Genomic DNA, 21409 nt, shown 5'->3' on the forward strand with positions numbered 1-21409 from the left:
TGTCTATCTTTTGAAATAAGGCTACGTGTTAATGAAAGCTATAGCCATTGGATCCTGATCTGTTTTTACTTCATTTTGACGACTATATTTCAATATGTTGCGGATTCTAAGTAATGATTGAGATGTTTCTCCTTTAGTCTGTAATGTCTGAGTACCACCACAGCATTACAGCTCAGGTTTACAAATAATGACACCAACTATGTGTGAGCTCTCTCGTTTACCTTCCCTATTTTTGAACATCTATCTCTAAAAATAGGTCTGATCTTGTTCTACCTCCCTTAGAAGTTAGATTTCGTTCCTTAGCTTTATGTGTTGTGTTGTGTTTGATTGTTGGCAGTTTTTCTCTGGTGTGATGTCAGATTAAACCCCATGATCCCAACTACACCGCCCTCACGCAGGCAAAGAACAACAGGCAGGGTCTTGAAATGAGGTCAGACCTGTGGTGGTAGCTTTCTTCTCCTGTCTTCTCCTGTCCTCCCCCCCCCCCCCCCACCCCCCCTTTCATCTGCCTATCCCCACGTTCTCCCTCCTTGGCTGTTCCCCAGCCAACTCTTCTGCTTTACAGGTAAAGCTAATGAGCTTGCAAGTGTATTGGGTAATGCTCTGTCTGCTGTTTTGTTAGAGTGTTGTTTTTGTTTGTTTGTCAGGTTATATTGAGCATAAGCTGAGCAGGCTGAGTTTGATTCCTCTCAGGTGATTATTAAGAACGGTTTCAAGAGGTCTGTTGTTCTATTGATGTTTCCACTGCAGCAAGGAGACTCTCGCATAGTACGATGTGTTTATGTTTGTGTGTATGCAGACATGAGCTTGCGCTTGTTTGAGTCAGTGTGTTCCCGTCTTGTCTTTAAGTAGGTTAAAATGGATCAATAGAAACCATAGGAAACACTCTCAGAAGACCTGAGGAGTGCAGTCACTCTCTCTCTCTGCACACACTATCCTCCCAAGCAGCAGACCACTCAGCTTTTAATACACCTATTGATAGTAATTGCATAAAAAAAATCAGCTATATTTATGGCATCGTATTGGCCTGATTTAGTTGTGTAGGTACAGTTCTGGAGCATGGATTAACAGCAGAATGAATTTCTAGGTCATATTCCCCTTGCTGAAATGTAAATATGTGAGATTAGTTCAACCTACTTCTTTAAATATCATTATTAAATCACTTTGCCGCCAAACCTATTTTTGTCTCCCACTGACCTTGGGAACAAAAAAAATGCATCATGGCTAGTACCGTCCTTCTAAAGCTTTGTGTCATTTGAAGAAGAAAATAATCAAGTATTTCCTGATCCTCCTGGGAGGAAAGCTAGAGAACAAACTAAACTCTTATTATTCCTGCTCCACTCACCCTTTCCCACCCTGTGTGCAGGGTTCATAACCTGCCCGTGCTCTTTATAAATCTTGTTAAATCATCATGCACAGAGTTCCAAATGTCACCAACATTTCAAAAGCTTTTGAAGTGAGAGTGAAAACATGATTTAAAAAAAAAAAAGGATGATTTGAAGGAGTAGAGAAAGAAATTCAGTTGAATCATAAATGGATAGTGAAGCCATTCAAGGACACATCTGTTTTTGTCGTTCAATTGATGGCATATTTGGGGTCTTGAACTGTTTTATGTCAGGGTTTTTATCAAAGCAGTGGTTCTTGACTGGTGTAGCCTCTGGAGCTACTACAAACTCCATAATGACAAATCACAACCCAAATTTGCTGAAGTTACCAACCACTCTTTTTTATTCAATGAAAAATGGTCTTGTTTGGACCTGAGATGGGACAAATCACAATTAGTCAACATTACAAAATGTAACAGACAGAAAACAGTTGATTGTTATAAGGTTTGTCTGTAAAAGCAGAGCATAGAGTTTCTGTTCTGTTTTTTATGGCTTTAGGCTTTTATGCACCAGTTTCTGTCCCTATGTCCCCGATGTTTAAAAACTCATATATCAAGTATTTCGTTTTTGTAATTGTGTTTTGCTAAACTGGCAGCTGAAAAAAAAAGATTCTTCTTTTACTTCTTTTGTTGTTAATTGGTGGTAAGCAACCACAATAAGCTGATCTGCATGATTACTTTATCAAGTCCTTCAAAATAAAAGTGCAGCCCAGACTTTTTTTCAGAACTTTTTTTCCCCTTACAAATCAACAACCCAGTGAAAACAGCTCCTCGACCCACTTTTGAGTTTTTGTCCATCACTCAGACACCTAAACACATTTTCTTACCATGCCTGAGGTCTGGGAATGGCTAATAAGATGTCTGACAGAGAAAAGTGCAAGCTGTCAGATAACAGTTCCAAAGAAAACAAGTGCCAAAAAAGTCAAATGAACATTTCAGTTGCAATCACTTTATTTTTATTTTTCTCCAACGAGGATGGTTATTAAACTGATCTATTAGTTTATTTACAGCTTGTCTGATCATCTGACCCATCCATGTCATATATTATTTATTTACTGCGAAAAAGAAACAAGATAAAAATTTTAATGCACAATAAGCCTTTCAAGAAAAGTAACTTTCCGTTTATATCCACACTGCCTAATCTTTGAAATTAATTAGTGTAATAACTCTGATGTCCTTGATTTAAAAGAGTTTCACTTTTTTAGAGGTGATACAGGAATTTACAGAGTCTCTCCTTGAAGGCTTTCACTGGGTTATTTACATTAAAAACAATCACACTAATAGTTGTTTAAAGACAAAAAAAGAGAAAAAAATAAAAGTTAGATCTGAAATGTGACTTTCAGATTAGATGTCCAGTAGTTGTTGCACCAGTCAAACAAAGCTGTCCCTCAGATCACCACTCCCCCTCCTCCTCCACCCCTCCCTCAATGAGCCAATGGAGTGCTTTAATTTTTCCGACTAGTCTTCATTTAGATATGCTGCCCAGAGTTGATTTTGTATTTTATACATACAGTAAATATTGTACTCTTACGACAGTACTCTGCCATTGGGCCACTACAAACAGCGTCCCTGAGTGGACGGGTAGAGCTAACGGTTGGACAGGGAGAATTCACATGAACGAAACATGTTTGAGCCTCTGAGCAAAACTTAAACAAGCTGAAGGAGGCGCCATCCCATCGGTTTGAACACAGAGCTGAAGACAACAAGCCCAGAGGGAGTTTTCATTTTAGAAAATAATTCCTTTTTGATACATTTAGTTAGGCTAGATTTGATATATGCTATACAAATGTTTACAATGTTGCGTATTATACCTTTAAGGATAAAATAAGTGTTTCAAGCTTTTCCACTGTCAGACATGCAGTTTCTATCTTACATTGAATATCCTGATCCACTCTGTCCTCCACTCTGTGACTTTAATGAAAATAAGATACAGCACAAACCTTGTTCTTTAGGTCTCACTTAACCTTGTTCACCCTGTCTACAGCAGGTCAGAATGCAGTGATCACTATAACTCGTCTACTTTCTGCTTTTCTCACCTTCTGACTGCCGCTTGGTTGTTATCCTGCTTCTCTGCTGAGAAACAGCCTGATCTTTTTCTCTGCTCAGTTGGGTTTTTTTTTTTTTTCCCCGCTGCTGGACTGAGTGCAAATGATGGAGAGTGTGTGAGAGACATCGCCAATCAGGACTGAAGTGGATTAGATCAATATGAAGTGAGAGAATCACTCTTTAATCAGGACCTGACATGCTCTTTATTGGGAGAGCAGTGGTCTGTGAAATGACACAAGAGCCTTTAAGGCAGACACGCACATATGCACACACACAAAAAAAAAAAAAATCACTGGCACCTTCTCTGTGCACTCTCTGCAATAATGACTTAACTCAGGAGGTCACACTTGCACACACACAAAGATAGAGGCTGCAGATGTTGCCAGAACAGGTGGGAATGTTTCAAAATGTAACACATTTCTTAACACATTTCTTATTAATAGTTTCACTTAAACATCCTGGTGCTCAACGTGAGGTACAGCCCCATAGTCTTTTTTTTTTTTTTTTACACTCTGTCCTTATTGTATTTCATAATTTGTCGGCTCATGTATTAAAATTTGAAGCAACTGTGCTGAAATAAAAGGCCTTGTCAAGCACTCAGCAGTAGTTCTGCTGTGCATTCAGGACTGTGACTGAAGAAACCGCTTTCAACAGGTTTAAAGTAGCGACTGTTATTTCAGTGAGTGGTTTTGGAGCTGAATGGAGTTTTTTTTTTGGTAAAGTGTGTTTATGAAGGAGGTTGTTACCGTGACGGTTTGGTTGACGTAATGCTACAGATGATGTGGTCGAGTGTCGTTTTAAGGAGAGACACTGACAATAATGGATAGATCACAATATGGTGAACGTGTGGCAGACTTGATATCAAGAGAAAGGTCCAAAAACAGCTCTTCCATGAGGAGTTTACTTCATATCGGAGAGCGAAAACAGCTGCATCAGGCATTGCCAAAGAAATCCCCATCACTGTCCAAGTAAACTGACTGGGGACTGAGACGAATGGCTTTCAGTTTGGTGTTTTACAAGCTCAGCAAACCATTAAGTGACCAGTTATGCCCTGCAGACAGAGGTTAAAGCCGGTTTCCTATTGAGGTAGAAATACTGAACTGAAGGTTCATGACAATCACTCCGGCAGTTATTGCCCTTATAAATGTTCAACTTCTTCTTAAGGGGACAAAAATACTTCCCGTATTGCTTCCAATGCACTCTTTCCCCTTGTTTTATGTTTGTGTTTGTGCTTGATGTGTTTCACAGGGGCTGTTGGGTTCCCACTGCCTGGTGTGGAAGTCCAGATTGTCATGAATAACACAAACAACACTACAATTGTGGAGGGCAATCACAGAGAGACTCAGGTAATAATGAAGTTAAAAAACATAGATATAAGCAGTATGTGGGGCCCCGAAAATAGGAATATATATATATATATAGTGTGTGTGTATACAAAAATGCATTTTAACTAAATGATTCTTCAATTCTTTCAGTTAAGCATGTTTATCTTGCTGTTGTTAATTAGTGCATGACTCGATATTAAAGGGATTATCTTTCATATTTAATTGGCTTATATTTACTCTATCAAAATGTCTATCTTGGTCTCTTCAATCTTCCTCGTTGAATTAATTGCAGGTACGTCCAGGTCTGGAGGGCAAAGAAGGGGAGCTCCTGGTCCGAGGTCCGTCGGTTTTTAAGGAGTACTGGAACAAACCTGAAGCGACCAGAGAGTCTTTCACTGCTGACGGCTGGTTCAAAACAGGTGCCAACCTCCTCCTCCCCCCTCCCTTTTTTTCTTTTTCTCCTAACTCACAACTCAACACTGTACATGATCGCACACATTCACACGCATCCCCCTGGAGGGAGTGCATTGTGCCACTTAATTGCATCTACATGGGTCAAACTGTCAGAAGGATTCACAGGAGCAGGAAACATGTCAAAAGATTTTTCATCTCTGCTGCAAACTCCATTTTTACGGCTCTATTTATAAACACTTTAAAACCAGGAGTTCTGTCAAGAAAGCACACTCTCTCACACGCACACACACACACACACACACACACACACACACACACACACACACACACACACACACACACACACACACACACACGCAAGTAGAGTAGCGGTATGTGTGTACGGTTAGTGCGTGTGTGCACATTTTGGGGGACTATGAGGGAGTGATAAATGGACTACGTGTGTTTTTGGTGCTGCAGGGCATTTTTCCTCTTAAGTGGTTGTGACTGCTCTGGGTCTTGAGAAACCAAGTATTGCTCCCTCGCTCATCTTCCTTTCTCTCTCTCCCTCCTTCTTGAGTGTGTGTAGGTATGTGTGTGTGTGTGCTGTCATCAGACTCTCTCTTGCTCCCTGCAGCCCAGCACTTCTCTCTTTACCCCCCTCCCAAAGGATCTATGCTTTACTGCAATGCCACAGGGAGACAGGGTTGACTTGGGGGAGGGGGGGGGGGGGGTTCAGAGGGGTAGGAGGGGGGGGGCAGATGCAGTAGGAGCTTTTTTAATTGTCATGTAGACAACAGGAGATAAGGGTCAGAAGCAAACACTTGAGGGCTTTGAGCTTGGAAATGTGGTGTTAGAGGGGGTTAAAAGAGTCTGCCATAAAGGAGGGCATGTAAGGACCCAGAGAGAGTGAGGACAGATGAGGGGGGAAGTGTAGAGCTGGGGAAGTGTAGAGCTGGGGATGGTGATGGTGAAGGGGGTATAGGGAAGAGGGGTAAAAAGGAAGGCAAGGAAGGCACAAGTGATGGAGAGCAAGGCAGGGTGAGGCAGTGGGAGACCAGGGCAGAGTGTGTTTAATTGGCTTTGCAGGCTGGAAGGACAGAGATCCAGAGCACAGCACGCTGCTGTCACACTCCATTACAGCCACCGGCCACATAATGAGAGCCCGTGCAATCAGCTCCCCACAGACAGCTCCCTCAAGCCACACACACACACACACACACACACACACACACACATACACACACTCGTATACATACACACATAAACACACACACACCCAGTGGACTACTCTATAGGAAGCTTTCAAACACTTTCCCTGCTCACCCACCTGCCTGTGTTCCCTAATGCCAACTTAAACACACACACACACACACAATTTATATTTAGATATGTGAAGCGAGTCGAGTATTTGGGGCATCACAGGTTCCAGACGTGAAGGTTCTCTTTATTTTTTTGCTTACAAATTATTAGGCAGCTGTTAAAGCACTCTGAAAGCTCAACTCTCATGGTTGAGTCATCAGTTTGACTGATAACAAACTCAGTTAGAACTTATCTGGTTATTTGATTTAAAACTTGAAGATTTTACCCATTAAGGTCTGTTTACAGGGTAGGAACACTACTAGGTAAATTAAAAAGTAGTTCTTCCAGAAGAGGTGCAAGACATCTGATCTGATCTGAAGACTACAAGTTAGAAATAATTCAAAGAATAAAAATCTATAATGTTGAATATGAGAGCTAACAAACCTCCATGGCCTAATTCTCATCTGTGCTCGAGGCTATATTAGCCGCTCCTTAAAAGAAAACAACCCTCAGAATGGTCTAGTTGAAGGTATTGAGGGTGAAATGTGTTGACATTGAAATAGAATGTATGGAAAGACAGAGACCATACATCTTGCTGCACTGATCCCTTTTTTTAACACCACAATTTTACAGGGGCGCACTGCGAAATAAGTTAACTAATCGCAGTCTTTGAGATCACTTTAAATCCGACACTGAAACCCTCAGCTTAAGTGTCTTAACAATTAAGAATTTGCTTTGTGAAATAAAATGTTTGAACATCTCGCCACCACAGTGAGGCATCCATACATCTGGTTGAGTGTCCAGTATGTTACTGTGTCAATAGCGAAACATAAAGAGGATGTCAAACAAATATTAATACATTTTTGTAATTTTACATGTTCATTTATACGTGATTTATAAGATCCAACAGTTTCCTTAGGGACCTGTAGACATGTTGGAAAGTGCATTTTTGACCAACTCAACTATCTGTGGGCTTTCTATTTATAGCAACAGCAGCTGAGGTTCAGGGATGTTTTTGAGATGTCTATCTCAGTTTAGTGACTGAAAAACATACTCTCTCATTATCAAAGTTGAAGTGTTTGTCTTGTCAAACTATCCAAACAGACGCGTGCCATGTCTATACTAAGTCTCTAAGTGGGGGTGGGGGGGTGTTAGAAGGAGACTTCTTGCACTTAGTCCACTCTTAGCATCCACCTCCCCTCTCACACTGTTACCCTTTTTTTACCCTCACACCTGCTGCCAGTTTCACACTCCACCTTTCTCTCTATCACTGTGTGTCATCTTCACTCCATCTCTGACTTGTTAACTCTCGGCTGATCCCTCGTCACCTCACAGAGCTTTCTCCATCTCACCTTTTCTCCAACCTATAGGATTTGACCTTCAGGTCAGGGAGGAAAAATGAATCATGTTCAGCACCAGACTGCTTTTCAAGGATCTGACTAAGATGTACTTTGTTTTTTTTTTTTTGTTTTTTTTGCTCTGGCTATGATAAATTTTACAAATATTTTTTAACAAAAAGAATACACAACGATACACGGCGTGTATTAGGAATTCACATACTTGACCTCATTGGGTCATTTCAAGGCTAACATGTTCTGAATTATTTCTCCTCTTATCTCCCCCAATACTGTATAACTGGCTACCAGGTTTAGTCAAACTGTTAAAGTTCCTGATTTTGAAGTTAATAATTTCTGTCATTCCCCCCCTCTTAGTTGTTAACAGTCAATAAAAACTAAAACTGTACACTAGGACATATGTCTTTCATTCATACAGTATGTTTATGTTTTAGCCTTACAAGCCAGACTTCTGCAACATATAAGCATTGAGCTTCTACATAGTCTTCTTCATGGCTCCAATCTTTATGGCCTGTATTAAATTTTTGGAGAGTTAATTTCCAGAAAATAAAAATGAATGTATTTCCCCATCAACTATGTTATTTGCAGAAAAAAGGTTTGGTACATCAATTTAACAATTGCTGGTTTTCAGTCAGAAACCACTGAACCAATGCATAAATGGAAGACATATGAATGCACCATGAATTCAAAACAGCCCATCTGAACTTCCAAAATGTACATCATTTATGTATTTAATATTTATTATTTACTCTTTTTCTACATTATTTTGTCTCGTTTTATTTGAAATGAATGCATCAACTTTTCACCCAAGGCCAAGCAGAACCATTTTTCAGTCTTCTTTCAGTCCCGACATTTATGTTCTTTATCACTATAGTTTAAAATTTGCATCATCCCAGGTGGCTGAAAATGTTTTTATTATTGGAGAAATGCATGTGAACGTCCTGTTGTACAAATCCAGATTAAACAAAGCAGATCAGGTTACTGCGTTGATGCTCGATTACGTCAGTCATCATAACTGTAGTGAATTGATAAAGTCAATTGTAAAAGTCAATTGTACTTGAAAATGTCTTTGAAACCTTTAGTGTGGAAGCTGAAGTCTGAGAGTAAAATGAAGCAGATATTGGAGCCTGACAGGTTTAGAGGAAGGGGAAACTGAACAAAAAGTGGAGGGTAAGAAGTGAAGAAGGAGTGTGAGAGTTTAGATCAATAAGTCGAGGTGTCTTCTCTTGTGCGAGCTGCTGCTGTGTAGCATGACTGGCAGCTCTATAGGGAAGCTGTCACCTTCTCCTGAGTGCTCCCTCTTTCTTTCCTCTCATCTTCACAAACATCTCTGAGCACATTGATCCCCTCTCTCCTTTTTTTAACCCTTCTTTATTGTGCTCATTCTGCTGTACAGTCTGTCTGCTGTCCACAGCAACAGTTTAAGTGCAGCTCATGCTGACAGCACTGTGAGTCCTTCTGTTGTTGGATTCAATGTACACATGTAAATACAAAAAGTCAGGGGAAACAGAGTGAAGAGAAAAGAAAGAGAGAAACGTAAAGTGGTGCAGTAGATTTGGGTTTAGAGTCAGTGTCAACAAAGAGAGCCCCAGAGTCCCAGAATGGATTAAGATGTTCTGAAATAAACCATAAATAAATGTATGAACACATAAATTAATAAGGACTTGTGGGACGAGAGGGAAGCTCGGGCATTAGCCATTTCTCAAATTTTGCATTTGAGTGATAAATAATGAAGGCTTGGTTTTTAGCAGGCAGTGTAGAGGAAATTGTGTTTGGGGTCTGACTATTAACCCTGTCTTATCTAAAGTTCAATAATTTATTTGTAGAACTTGAAGGAAAAGTTGACAAGGGGATTTCAAATTGTTGGTGTTTAAGCTTATACTTTTTATTGGCTCATTCCTACAAAATCTTCCTACATGAGCAAAGTTAATACAGAAAAGACAAATGTGTTTCAGGTGTAAATTTTGTTTTTGCTCCTATATTTTCTGAAATATCTCAGAATACACCTGTCAGTCTTTTTAACAAACTGCATGTTGCATGTTGAACCTTTAGGTATTTCAGTCTTGAAAAGACATTAGTCCTACAGAGTTTCATTTTTAAAAACACAAGTGTTAAAACACATTTAATGTATATGTAAAACCTTTTGTTGAAGCATGCTTCTCCGTGTGTCTACAATTGTGTGTGACTGTGAGAGATGTGACCCCAGCAGTAAAAGGTGAGCCTCAGGGCTTCAGGGTAAATCCTCCACAGGCAGACAGACAGAATGTGGCTCATATCCTGCAGAGCCATCACTCGTCATTTGTACAATGCTTTTAGCTCCCAGCTGTGCTCTTGTTCTTCCCTGTCTCCATCCCTTCCCTCTCTGCACTCCCAATGTCAGACTTCACCCTCAGTCCCGTTGTGTCCTCCTGACTCCAATGTCAGAGCTCCCTGTGGGATTCACCAACATCCCAACCACCCTGCATGAAGCTGGTCCTTTGTGTGGTCCTTTGTTCGGACCAGACATCCCTGAAGCATTTACATTTACAAGGTGGCAACATGCTGTGGTCCTAGTTTTACTAACACCAGTCACAGGTAAATGAAAACACTGTAAAAACACTGTCATGTGAGAAACAAAACTCCAGGAGGACGCAAGCTGTTGAATCACCTTTTTTTATTTTCTGCACAAAACACACACAAAAAGAAGGGGGTGGGGGGGGGGGGGGGGGGGGGGGGTAGTTCAACACCATCATAATCTTAAATTAATTAATAATCTAATTTAAGATTATGATGGTGTTAAACTAAATTCTGGAATGACACCAGCGGGTCTGAATCAGCCGTTTCTTGATTTGTGGATGGATTTTTTTTTTTCCTCCCAATATTTATTTATCTTTTCTGGTAAAAAAAAACAAAAAAAACAAAGGAAATTACAAAAATGAAAGCACAAACAAGAAAGTACAAAAAAATCAAAAACTGATCTGAAGTATGAAATCTGCTTTGTTCTACCGTTGTTGTTTCCGAAGTCGCTTTGTCGATCAGGCTATCAGATTTGTGTGATTCAGTGCAGAGAGGGGGGAGCATGTAAACTGCTGTTAAGCAGCTTGCTTGATGAACATGGCAGATCTGAGACAGACATCAATCCTCAAGTTCAGCTTGTTATCTGCTGCTTGAGAGGCAACCCGGCAAGGAATATAATCAGTAACATTAACACAAAGCAATTCAAGCTACTTTAATTGCTTTATATTAAACAAATTAGATCACTCATCCAAGTGCAAAGTGCTTTCTTGTACGATATTAATTGCTAAAAAAGGAGCTGTGACAAAAGTTAAGGATGATAAATAATGTCAGAGCTGAGATTTCACTGCTTGGCTGTCTGTTATTTATCCTCATTAACTCCTCCATCTAGTCATCGGGGCTTTAATGTGGAGCATTAATATTCATATATGCTAAGTGTTTACAGTCACAGTGAGAAGAGGCATGACTCACAACAAGACCTCTCCTCGGCCCTGTGCAGATAAGACTCCTCTCCTCAGTGATGGAGGGCACTCAGCTTTAACCTGCACTAGTGAAAGACTGTGACGCCACTTGTGCATTCTTGCAGGAGAGAGGCAATTCGCTGGCTTCACTCTAAGTACTTCAGCCATTCTAGTGCGGAGACATGTACAAACACGACATGTCTGTCAAATTGTGTCTCTAAATGTCAACTTTCCTGAGGGCAAAAAAAGATGTCTGAGTTTATCTGGATGATAGGTCGTTCTTAAAACAATTCAAAACTTTGTTTCGTTATTTGATGGTGTCCGCAGAGACACTTTACAGAGAAGTACAGTGTAGCTTTGAGGCACTTATCTTAAGAACTAAAACTGGTTTGACCTAAGAACTGCTCTGGTGAAGGGTTTTTGATTGTGAAGGCAGGATAGCAGGTTAAAGAGAACTAAAAATGTGTAAATGTATTTTTGAATGTATACTTTAAGTACAAACAACTGACTCTTGTCATTTTTTAAAGTTTATTTTCTGTTTTGTTTTGTGCTGGCCTTTAAAAACAGTCGAGGCGACCCTGTTTTCTAAAAATCTGTGGTTGAAAATGAGCATTTTTGCTCTTATAAGCTCTGCATGAAATGCATGGCAGGCTGTAAACCTCACAGAGTCTCAATTGTACATACTGTAGTTCATGAGGCACAGACTGGAAGCAAATTATTCATAGAGGTCTCATCATCTCCAAAACATACTGTCTGTGCCTCCATGAATGAAATTGGTGAAACATTGAATAAAACAGGTTCATGCTGAAATCTGTGTTTTCCTGAAGCCCTTTGTCAGAGCAGTGAGCTCAGCTGCCTCTAACTCAAACTCACTGCTGACCAAAGTCCTCCGTCAAGTTAAATCATTCATGCTAAAAAAAACAACAACGACGTGACTTGTACCACACTGAGAAAGTAGTCGGCTACAAATGTCCACAGCTGACACTTATGGAAAACTCTGAAAAATGTCTTTTAGGGAGTTTGTTGATGCGTTTGTTTAACTTAAAAAAAAAAAAAAACGGGGACCAGAAAGTGAAAGCGTTGTAATAAAAAGTCAAATCATTTAACAGACAACAATTCTGTCTGGTACAGCATTCAGTTTGTAATTAATAATTTTGACTTCTATGATGACAGGAAGAAGTAGCAACATCTTGACTCAGAAATGTACTTCAGACTTTTAAAAAAACTACATTTGTTAGTCAGTAAATAATTCTATATTCTGTCAAACGCTAGGGCTGAGAATCTTTGTGTGTCTCACGATTCAATTCAGAATCTATATTTGATTAAAAACGATTCTGGATTCATGATTCAAGGTCTATTTATGAATTAGTACATACTTCAGGATCTACTCCAGTCATCTGTGAGACTGGCTGAATTTCTTGCTGCTCTATTTGGCATTCTGCTGAGTTAAAGAGCTAGCCTTAGCGCTTAGCAGGGAGTTACTGATTAGCCAAAAAAAAAAAAAAAAAAAAAGATTTTTGGAAGTTATGAATCTATAATGCTATTTAAAATCTCAGAAGATAAGAATGTCGATTTTTACATAAAATATATTTTTTTAACTTCATCTTTCACAAGCCGAAACAAAAAGGACTAAAGAGGCTCAGAATAAAAGATTAAAGCTATGAAAGGGATTGCTTTAATGATAATGACATGACAGACATGATGGGATGGAGCACGTGAGATATGTAGTTCTATAATGTAGAAACACACACACATACATGTAAAACTTCCATCCTACTTGAGCACATGGAATTGTATTTTTTTTTAGCCAAACTTTGTCCATGGATGAAAACATGTTTTCTCTCTTTTTAAAACTGTTAGTCTGTCTGAGTTTGAGGGTGCAGAAAGTCAGAAACAGGATGAGAATATAATGTGGAAGTGGACATGTTTTCATTTTATCTCTCAAAGTGCACTTTACAGGAGGATACATGCCAGCCATATCTCCAGGGTGGAGTGGGTTGTTCACACACACACACACGCACACACACACACACACACACACACACACAGAAAACAACTATGGTACTTAGATCAAGGTCACACTCAGATCCCATTCAATTCCAGACACTCGTATAACAGGTATTTCTGTCTATTTCAGCAGCCGCAGAATTCTGTTGTATTGCTGGAAAGTTCTGACAGGCTAATAGACGACTTCTGTCACCTCCACAAAAACTGTTTTTGTGGTTTTTAGTTTCCTCTCTCCTTCGCGACACCTCCAGCAGCCATGCCTGTGGCAGAAAGGCTGAAGTGTTTTTGTGATGTTGGCCTTTGTCATATGTCACTCTCTGACCTTTTCTTTTGCACTTTATCCAAACAAAGTAACATTCCTGGACTACGTATGTATGTGTCTGTCTTTTGAATAGTTGTGTAGCTTACCGGTACATTTTTTTTGGGTCAAGGCACCCTATAATAAGACAAATTTAAGAGGACTGTGGGACATAAAGACAGACATGAATGATTTTTTGAAAAAGCATTGAAAATATCCCATGGCTTTTTATTTATCTTGTCAATTCTTCAATCATATTTAATGAGGAAACATGGATGTCACAAACACTGTGCAGCCCCCATGATGCTCCCCTGCCACAGGCAAGCAGTTTATGTGGTGGAAAAAGGGACACCAGCCTGATTCAGACAGTAGGATAAAACCTGCTAGTCTAATTCTATATTATTTTACATGTATCTGTTGTAGACTTGGTATAATCTAAATTGTGTTCTTTTTGGCTAACGGTGCTATGCTCACTTCCAATTTTATAAATGTTATAATTCTAATTTTTTTTCCCTCTAGTTTGTTTAATTTCATATTTCCTCACAATGAAATCAGTCAAAAAAAAACACCAATGTAGACTTTCTTGAAAAAAACGACAACAGGAATAGAGGCCATAACAAGAGTTCTGTTAAAATGTCACACGAGAGCAGGAATTGTTCCAGAAGCAATTTGTGTTTCTGCTCTGTGAAAAATTGCTCTTTACCATAGCTGGAATTAAATATATATATATATATTGATAACACACTTCCCTGCACAATGTTGCAATTTTTTTCCTGGTCAGAAATGATAATGAATGGCTTAAAATAATTGAGTGTTAATTTTTCAGGGAATTTCAATTACGCTGCAACATAATGAACTTTGCCGCAGAGCCAACTAATGTGGTTTTCTTGTTTTCTGAAAGACATTATGGAAGTTTTCTGCCCTCCACCCTCCAGTTGAAGTCTTGATCTGTTTTTATTTCTTTATTTTTCCACACTGTGTGCCTTCACTTTCTTTAATGCCTCTGAATGAGATGAAAGCCCAGTGCAATTAGGCTTCTTATCGTTTTAATTAAGAAAGCCATTCGGCCATATCTGCCTCCGACGCCATAACACATAATGGCAGAGTCTCTGATGTCTGAAGTGGTGTGTCTGTGTATGTGTGTGTGTCTGTCTATTTGTGTGTGTGTATGTGTGTTTGTGTATTCATGTGCTGTTAGTGTACATACACTATGTATTTGTATTTGTGCAAGCTCGTGAGTGTGCGTCCCAGTAACACAGTTTGCAGCAATCTCTCTCCCGCCCTTCTTTCCTCTTTTATCAGTCTGTGTTCTCCAATCGCTATTCCCTCATGTGCCTCTCTCCAAACGTGCTGTTCTATCCCTCGTTATTTCCTTCTCCTCAAAGAGACAAGGTCAAACAGTCATGTACAAGTACTTCAAACTCACTCCAAGTATGTTGTCTTGAGTTTTTCTTTTCAACCCCTTTGGCTTCATTAATGCCATTCCCTTTCTTTGCACTGGAACATCTGCGGCAAAAGTGTTGCATTTTATTGTATTTGTTTCGGCTAATGCATATACTTACAGGACACACTAACAGCTTATCATGTGCATGTAACACTTTTTTTTCTCTCTTCCAAAAGAGGACGAGAATAGAGGAATCAGTAACTACCCTGTTAGTAGTGTTAAAACCCCTCCCTCTCCCTCCCTCCTCCTCTCGCTCCATCCTCCCTCTCCCTTTCCCCTCTTACCCTGGCCTATCAGTGCGGAGCAGTGGTCTGTGAAGAAATTCCCAATATCTAAATTTACACACTGTATCAATCTTGTTTAATAGACTGGAAAGCTTATAGCCGCCGTGGCAAGCCGGCAGAGAGGGCAGCGGTGATAAATTGTCGGTGTGCAGGCGACAGCCGCCCGTGATGTATAATGAAATATTTATGATTTATCCCAGCTAATAAACTGAAATGAAGTGCGTGATGTATGGGAACAGATGGGCCCTCTATTGATGCTGAAGCGGAGAGGCAAAAGGGGAAAGAAGAAGAAGATGGGAAGATGGTGGAGAGAGACGGAAACAGGAGAAAACATAGTTGTGTGTGTTTGGCCGACACTGGAGTAGTGGGAACTGAAAAAAATGTAAGATGGATGGAGGGATACAAGGTTAGAGTAGAGAACAAATCAGATGAAATGATGAAGTAGAGAACAGATAGAAGATGGCAGAGAACTCAGACCAAAATCAAAAATCAAATCCTTCCCCTCATATGCTTCATGTATAATCAAGGTAAGACAGGGACACTGCATTTCTGTTTTAATTCCATATTTCAGGTTTAGACCTTTACTTATTTTAGTGTCTATAAAAGCAAAAAAACAAACTTGATGGAAATGTTTCCTAGCAAGAGGAATGCTGATTCTAAAGTTACCAAGTGCAAACTTCTACCAAGAAATAAAAGAGCATTTCACCCTTCAGCACCCTTTCCCTGAGATTTCAATGAGATGATTGATAAAGTCTAAAATCATCCCATTTGGAATGTAGCCAGTTAGCTTAGCATAAACTCTTGCCTCAGGGAAATGGGCAGTCTGTCCCCGTCCATAGGAAACAAAGTCAGTCTACCAGCAAATTAAATGGTTATTATGAGGGTGCTGTGAAAAAAAAATACTCTAAGCTTTAAAACTCCCAGTGTGGTTCTGTACTGCAACACCTAACCCTGACCTTTGCTGACCTCCCAGACCACCACCTTCATTCAACCATCCAACCTTAACTACAGCACCGGCTTAACCTCATCATAGTCTCTCTCTCTCTTACGCACGCACGCGCACACACACACACACACACACACACACACACACACACACACACCCACCCCCAATGCCTCCTCGGCCACAGCTGTGGACGCACCACCTGTAATAATCCGACCAAAAGGACACCATCCTGTTCCGTCTTTTCTCCTCTGCGCTCCTTCCCTCCTCTGTCCATTTTTCTCCCCCTTCGTCTCTCTCCACTCATCCATACTGACCCATTTCCTCTGCCTGTCATCCCCCGGCCCAGCTGAGCCCCTCGTCCCACATACTGTACTCATCCTCCCCCACACCTGTCCCCCAGACACCTATGTGTGTTTGTGTGGAGGGTGTGTGTCTAGAGGATGGTGTGTGTGTGTGTGTGTGTGTGTGTGTGTGTGTGTGTGTGTGTGTGTGTGTGTGTGTGTGTGTGTGTGTGTGTGTGTGTGTGTGTGTGTGTGTGTGTGTGTGTGTGTGTGTGTGTGTGTGTGTGTGTGTGTGTGTGTGGGGGGGGGGCCTTAAACAATCATTCATCCATAGCTCTCCCCCTCTCCCAACACACACACACATACACACACAAAACACACTTTGTTTTCAAGTTTACTCACCTTTCATTATGACTACAAATAAAATCATTTCGGCTGTTTTTTATTTTCAGCTTAATCAATATTCACTTAAATGTTCCCACCTTCTCAAAAAGGATTTTGGGTAAAACGACTGCCAGACGATTTAGTTGTCTTGTGGCAAGTTCAGTTTAGAAACTGCCTCAAGTATTGAAAGAAAATTCACAAGCTTTAGCATTATCTGAAAATGCTTAAACGCTTTTGAATTGGGACCATTAGTGTAACTTCAAAAAAGTAAATGGTCACCACTGCATGTTGGTGCTGCAGCATGCTATTGTTAACAGGCGTTAAAGCTAAAATGCACAAATCTTACCTCCAGCTCTCGCTGAAGAACAGACCATCCATGTTGTCTGCATCTCCCCGGCCATTTCTTCAGACAAACTTGTTTTTTATGTTTTTTCCTCTCTGCGTGACGCATGCTTTAGATTATAGAAAAGAATATCTATTAAGATTCTTTATATACACTTATATATCCTGAAGCCAGGCTTAACAAGGAGATGTTAGCATTTTGCTGCTTTTCGTATATGGGCCATGACATTTTCTTATTTCCTCTCTGTACTGATATGTCTTACAGGAGACACAGCAGTCTACAAAGACGGTGTGTATTGGATCATGGGTCGCACCAGTGTTGACATCATCAAGAGCGGTGGCTACAAGATCAGTGCCCTTGAGGTGGAGCGTCACCTGCTCGCTCATCCAGACATCACAGGTAAGAGATACGTACAGGTGTAGACTGTAAGCAGAGTGGGGTTATAATGCTCTATTGCTGTTTGGCTGTAAAATGGACCAGGAATAATTCTGTTATGATAGAACTGGAGAGCATTCACATTGTAATAGTAGGCCAACACCTCAGCCTCTTTTATATTGTATGTAATTCTCTAATTTATGACCATGCATTACAATAATGGAGCTCAACAGATAGGATGACTGAGGAGTTTTTATGATGTTCTTGCCTGTCCCCTAAAATAAAGATCCATTTGGTTTAAGCACATCTGCAACTTCTTTATGCATGTAAACACCCTGTAATTAAACATACCATTGAGCACTTTCAATCCAAATCATTGGATTCAGATTATAATCTTGTAATATGTCTTGTGTTTTATTTTCCCTTGCAGATGTTGCTGTGATCGGGGCCCCTGATGCCACTTGGGGTCAGAAAGTCACCGCCGTGGTTCAGCTGAAGAAGGGACGGAGCATGAATCTGCCAGAGCTGAAGATCTGGGCCAGGTACTGAGACTTTTATCCAGATCATGTTCTCTTTTAAAGTCACTGCCTGATAGTTAGAAGGAAATAACACTGTTACTGTGAGTATGTTTACTTTAAGAATGAAGCTTTGTTAACGCAATCATTGTAGAGAATGAGTTAGTATCTGCGGGAATGTTATCGTTTGTTTTAGCTGTTGATAGTACGCTTCAGGGAGGACAAAATGTTTCCCTGAAACACAAAATAAACCCCTATATCCCAATTCTTCAAAATTTATGGTAAATGGATTTGAGCTTGTAAAGCGCTTTTCTATTCTTCTGACTACTCAAAATGCTCTTATACTGCATGTCACACCTACCCATTCACACCCATTCATACACTGATGGTGGATGTTGCTGTGTAGAGTGACCATCAGTAGTAATTAATCCCATTTATACACATTCACACGCCGAAATGTGGGGAGCAATTTGGGGTTAAGTGTCTTGCACAAGGACACATCGGACATGTAGCTCCAGGAGGTGAGGATCGAACCCTCGACCTTCCGGTTGAGAGACAACCAACTCTACCAACTGAGCCACAGCCACTGACCCTGTCTAGGTTTTATGTTATGATGCTGATTCAAGGACAAAACTTCTACAGCTCTTTGTCAGTTTGGTGGTAAACAAATGAAAGGCTTCAAATGCAAACTCTGCAGCTCTCTCCGAGCAGTTCAGGTCACATTTCCCCGGTGACCAGACCTGAGGACCTAAGATCAATAGGAGGGGATGTGAGAGAAAGAGAGGACAAAGACGACTAATGAGGGGAGCTGAACGAATGATAAAATAGAGGGATATGGGGAGGGGAAAAAAAAGACAAATTATTGGTATGTAGGACTTTGTCTTTGGTACTATCATTTTTTTCCCCTTCCCTTCTCCAAATGTCAGAACTGGCTTTTGAAAGTTTGTCATGAAATATAACATGCGTCCCTATGCTGTGGATTGGCAATAAAACTAAACACAAACACTGCTCTTTTGTATTATTTTCCTCTTCTCGCCCCCCAACACTGAATTTGCCTATCACATTAGTCCACATTTTCTACCATCTGCTTTTGTCTTTCACACTATTCTTCTTCCCACCAGTATCATTTATTCACATCTTTTTTATTCTGTGAGTGCGTGTGTATGCGCGTGTGTGCGTGTGTTTGTGTCAGGGCTGTGGGCTCCATATGGTGCGGGGGCGTTAGATCCTACTGCTGTGGCCTGCTGGTCCAGCATGGTGGATTACTGCTGCAGCCTGTGACCTGGGTTAACACACACTTGCTCACACAGACACAGACACAAACACACACATACACTCTTTCACACACAGTGCCAGGGGTACTGCCAGCAGTCAGGCAGTGCCAGCACACAGCCTACTGCTTAGGCCGGGTTGTAGGGGAGAGAGAGGGAGATAAAATGAGACATAAACAAGTAGATGAATGCTCACTCTTCAGTGCCCTGGCTTCAGCTGTCAGCCTGAATCTCTATCACACCCTCTGCACCCCGCACTGCCTTCAACACACATGCTCATGCACACACAAACACAGACACACACACACACACACACACACACTGCCCTAGAGAAATTGGTGACACGAGCAAGCTCCATTACAGTGATGGTGTATGTACGCACATGTACTCGCTCACACTTTACTTACTGGCTCTGAGAGATGGAGAGACAGAGACATCTGTTGAAAGGAGAGCTTGATGGCAGCAGTATGAGTCATTATGCTTACTCGCAACCACACAGGAACATGCACACAACAAACACACACACACAGTCGCAGACACAAACAAACAAACTAGGTTAGAAGATAATAGAAATGCTTCAGGCTTCAAGACTTGACGTAACAACCATGCACCCAAAACGGAAAAAATAAAACACTTTTAATTATCGCAGCCTTCTGTTTTTCCCTTTCATTATTTGTTTTTTTTTATTTCATCTCACAGTGATTATATTGTTTTGTATGAAGGGAATTGTCTGTGTCTGGAAGGCGAATTGTGGGTATTAGAGAGGAGAGCTGCAGCGTGTATGAAGGACATTTCTTTTCCTTATCTCCTCTACTCTGCCACGGGGCTAGCCTTTGTTTTGCAATTGTTTTCTGTTTTGTTTTTCCTTTTTGTTGGTGCATATGTGTGCGTATTCCCTTCCATGTGTGCACATAGATCAGTGTTGTGTGTGTGTGTGTGTCCTTGTGCATAACTGTCTGTGTTGAGTCGGTGTTTATCTTCCTCTCTGCAGTAAGCATTCTTCAGTGCATTAACATCCGTGTTTATTGCAGAGCGCACATGGCACCCTACACCATCCCCACGGGCCTGCTGCTGGTGGAAGAGCTGCCTAGGAATCAGATGGGCAAGGTCAACAAGAAGGACCTCCTGCGACACTTCTTCCCATGACTGGACTTTCTCCGATATCCATGACAACATGCTGGTTTCCTGGTTAAAGAACTGAAGCTATATGTCACTTCCATGAACAGGATATTCTACCAGTGCAAACAAGGTGCTGAAACACAGTACCTGAAACACGAAAAAGCACTTTGAGGACACCCACTAGTAGACTCTTTGAAGATGTTTTTTTTGGGGAGTGAAAATGGTGATGTTCCCATGATAATTTTGATGGTTGAGTGATATGAACATTATAATGAGCCATGCTTAAATACACCAACAGCAAATAAAAGAGACAATGTGTTGGTAGAAGAGGAGCAAGGATGAAGTTAAAAATGTGATCAGTATTTAAACACTGTTAATATTAGGTCCTCAGCGTTTTATAAACTGTAATGCACTTGAAATAACAGATTGTCTGAAAATTAAAAAGTTTAATTTAGATAAATTGTAGAGTTTTGTAGTTATTTTCTGTTTGCCATTTCTCATAAACAGTGTTGTTAAACTCTATGTAAATGTGTGTGTATGGGTGTGTGTGTCTGTGCAGCTGTGGTTACACAGGTGTGATGAGAGCCTGAAGGCGGATTCTCTAGCAATGCACGAACAGCACAGCTGGATGCCCCGCACTCCATCTGACTAACCCTCTCGCTCTTCTCACCTCTCATCCTTTTCTCATTTCCTTTTCTCCAGTACTTCGCCTCCTCTGTGCTCATCACAAGTCAAAACAGATAGCAGCAACACCGGGCCCAACTTGACTTGGAGCTTCTTTCTGAATGAGCTTTGGCACGCTGCCAGAACAGGCAGAGAGTGCATGAAGAGATGAAAGAAAAAGGCACTGAGAGGAGAGAAAAAAAAAAAATAGAAAGCAGG

At 40.7% G+C, this 21409-nt stretch overlaps 1 protein-coding gene across 2 annotated transcripts in view; it reads left to right on the forward strand.

Moving 5' to 3' along the window:
- acsf3 (acyl-CoA synthetase family member 3) overlaps nt 1-20987 on the forward strand; it is a 32625-nt gene extending 11638 nt beyond the window's left edge. For both annotated transcript variants that reach the window (XM_029277091.2, XM_065952866.1), the window contains exons 6-10: nt 4679-4776; nt 5048-5174; nt 17512-17646; nt 18053-18164; nt 20440-20987. In XM_029277091.2, the coding sequence (XP_029132924.2) occupies nt 4679-4776; nt 5048-5174; nt 17512-17646; nt 18053-18164; nt 20440-20554 (587 nt within the window). In that variant the 3' untranslated portion in view covers nt 20555-20987. The remainder of the gene's footprint in view (nt 1-4678; nt 4777-5047; nt 5175-17511; nt 17647-18052; nt 18165-20439) is intronic.
- The last annotated feature ends 422 nt before the right edge of the window (nt 20988-21409 follow it).

The sequence above is a fragment of the Labrus bergylta genome, chromosome 3, assembly GCF_963930695.1.
Source record: "Labrus bergylta chromosome 3, fLabBer1.1, whole genome shotgun sequence".
Classification (NCBI taxonomy): Eukaryota; Metazoa; Chordata; class Actinopteri; order Labriformes; family Labridae; genus Labrus; species Labrus bergylta.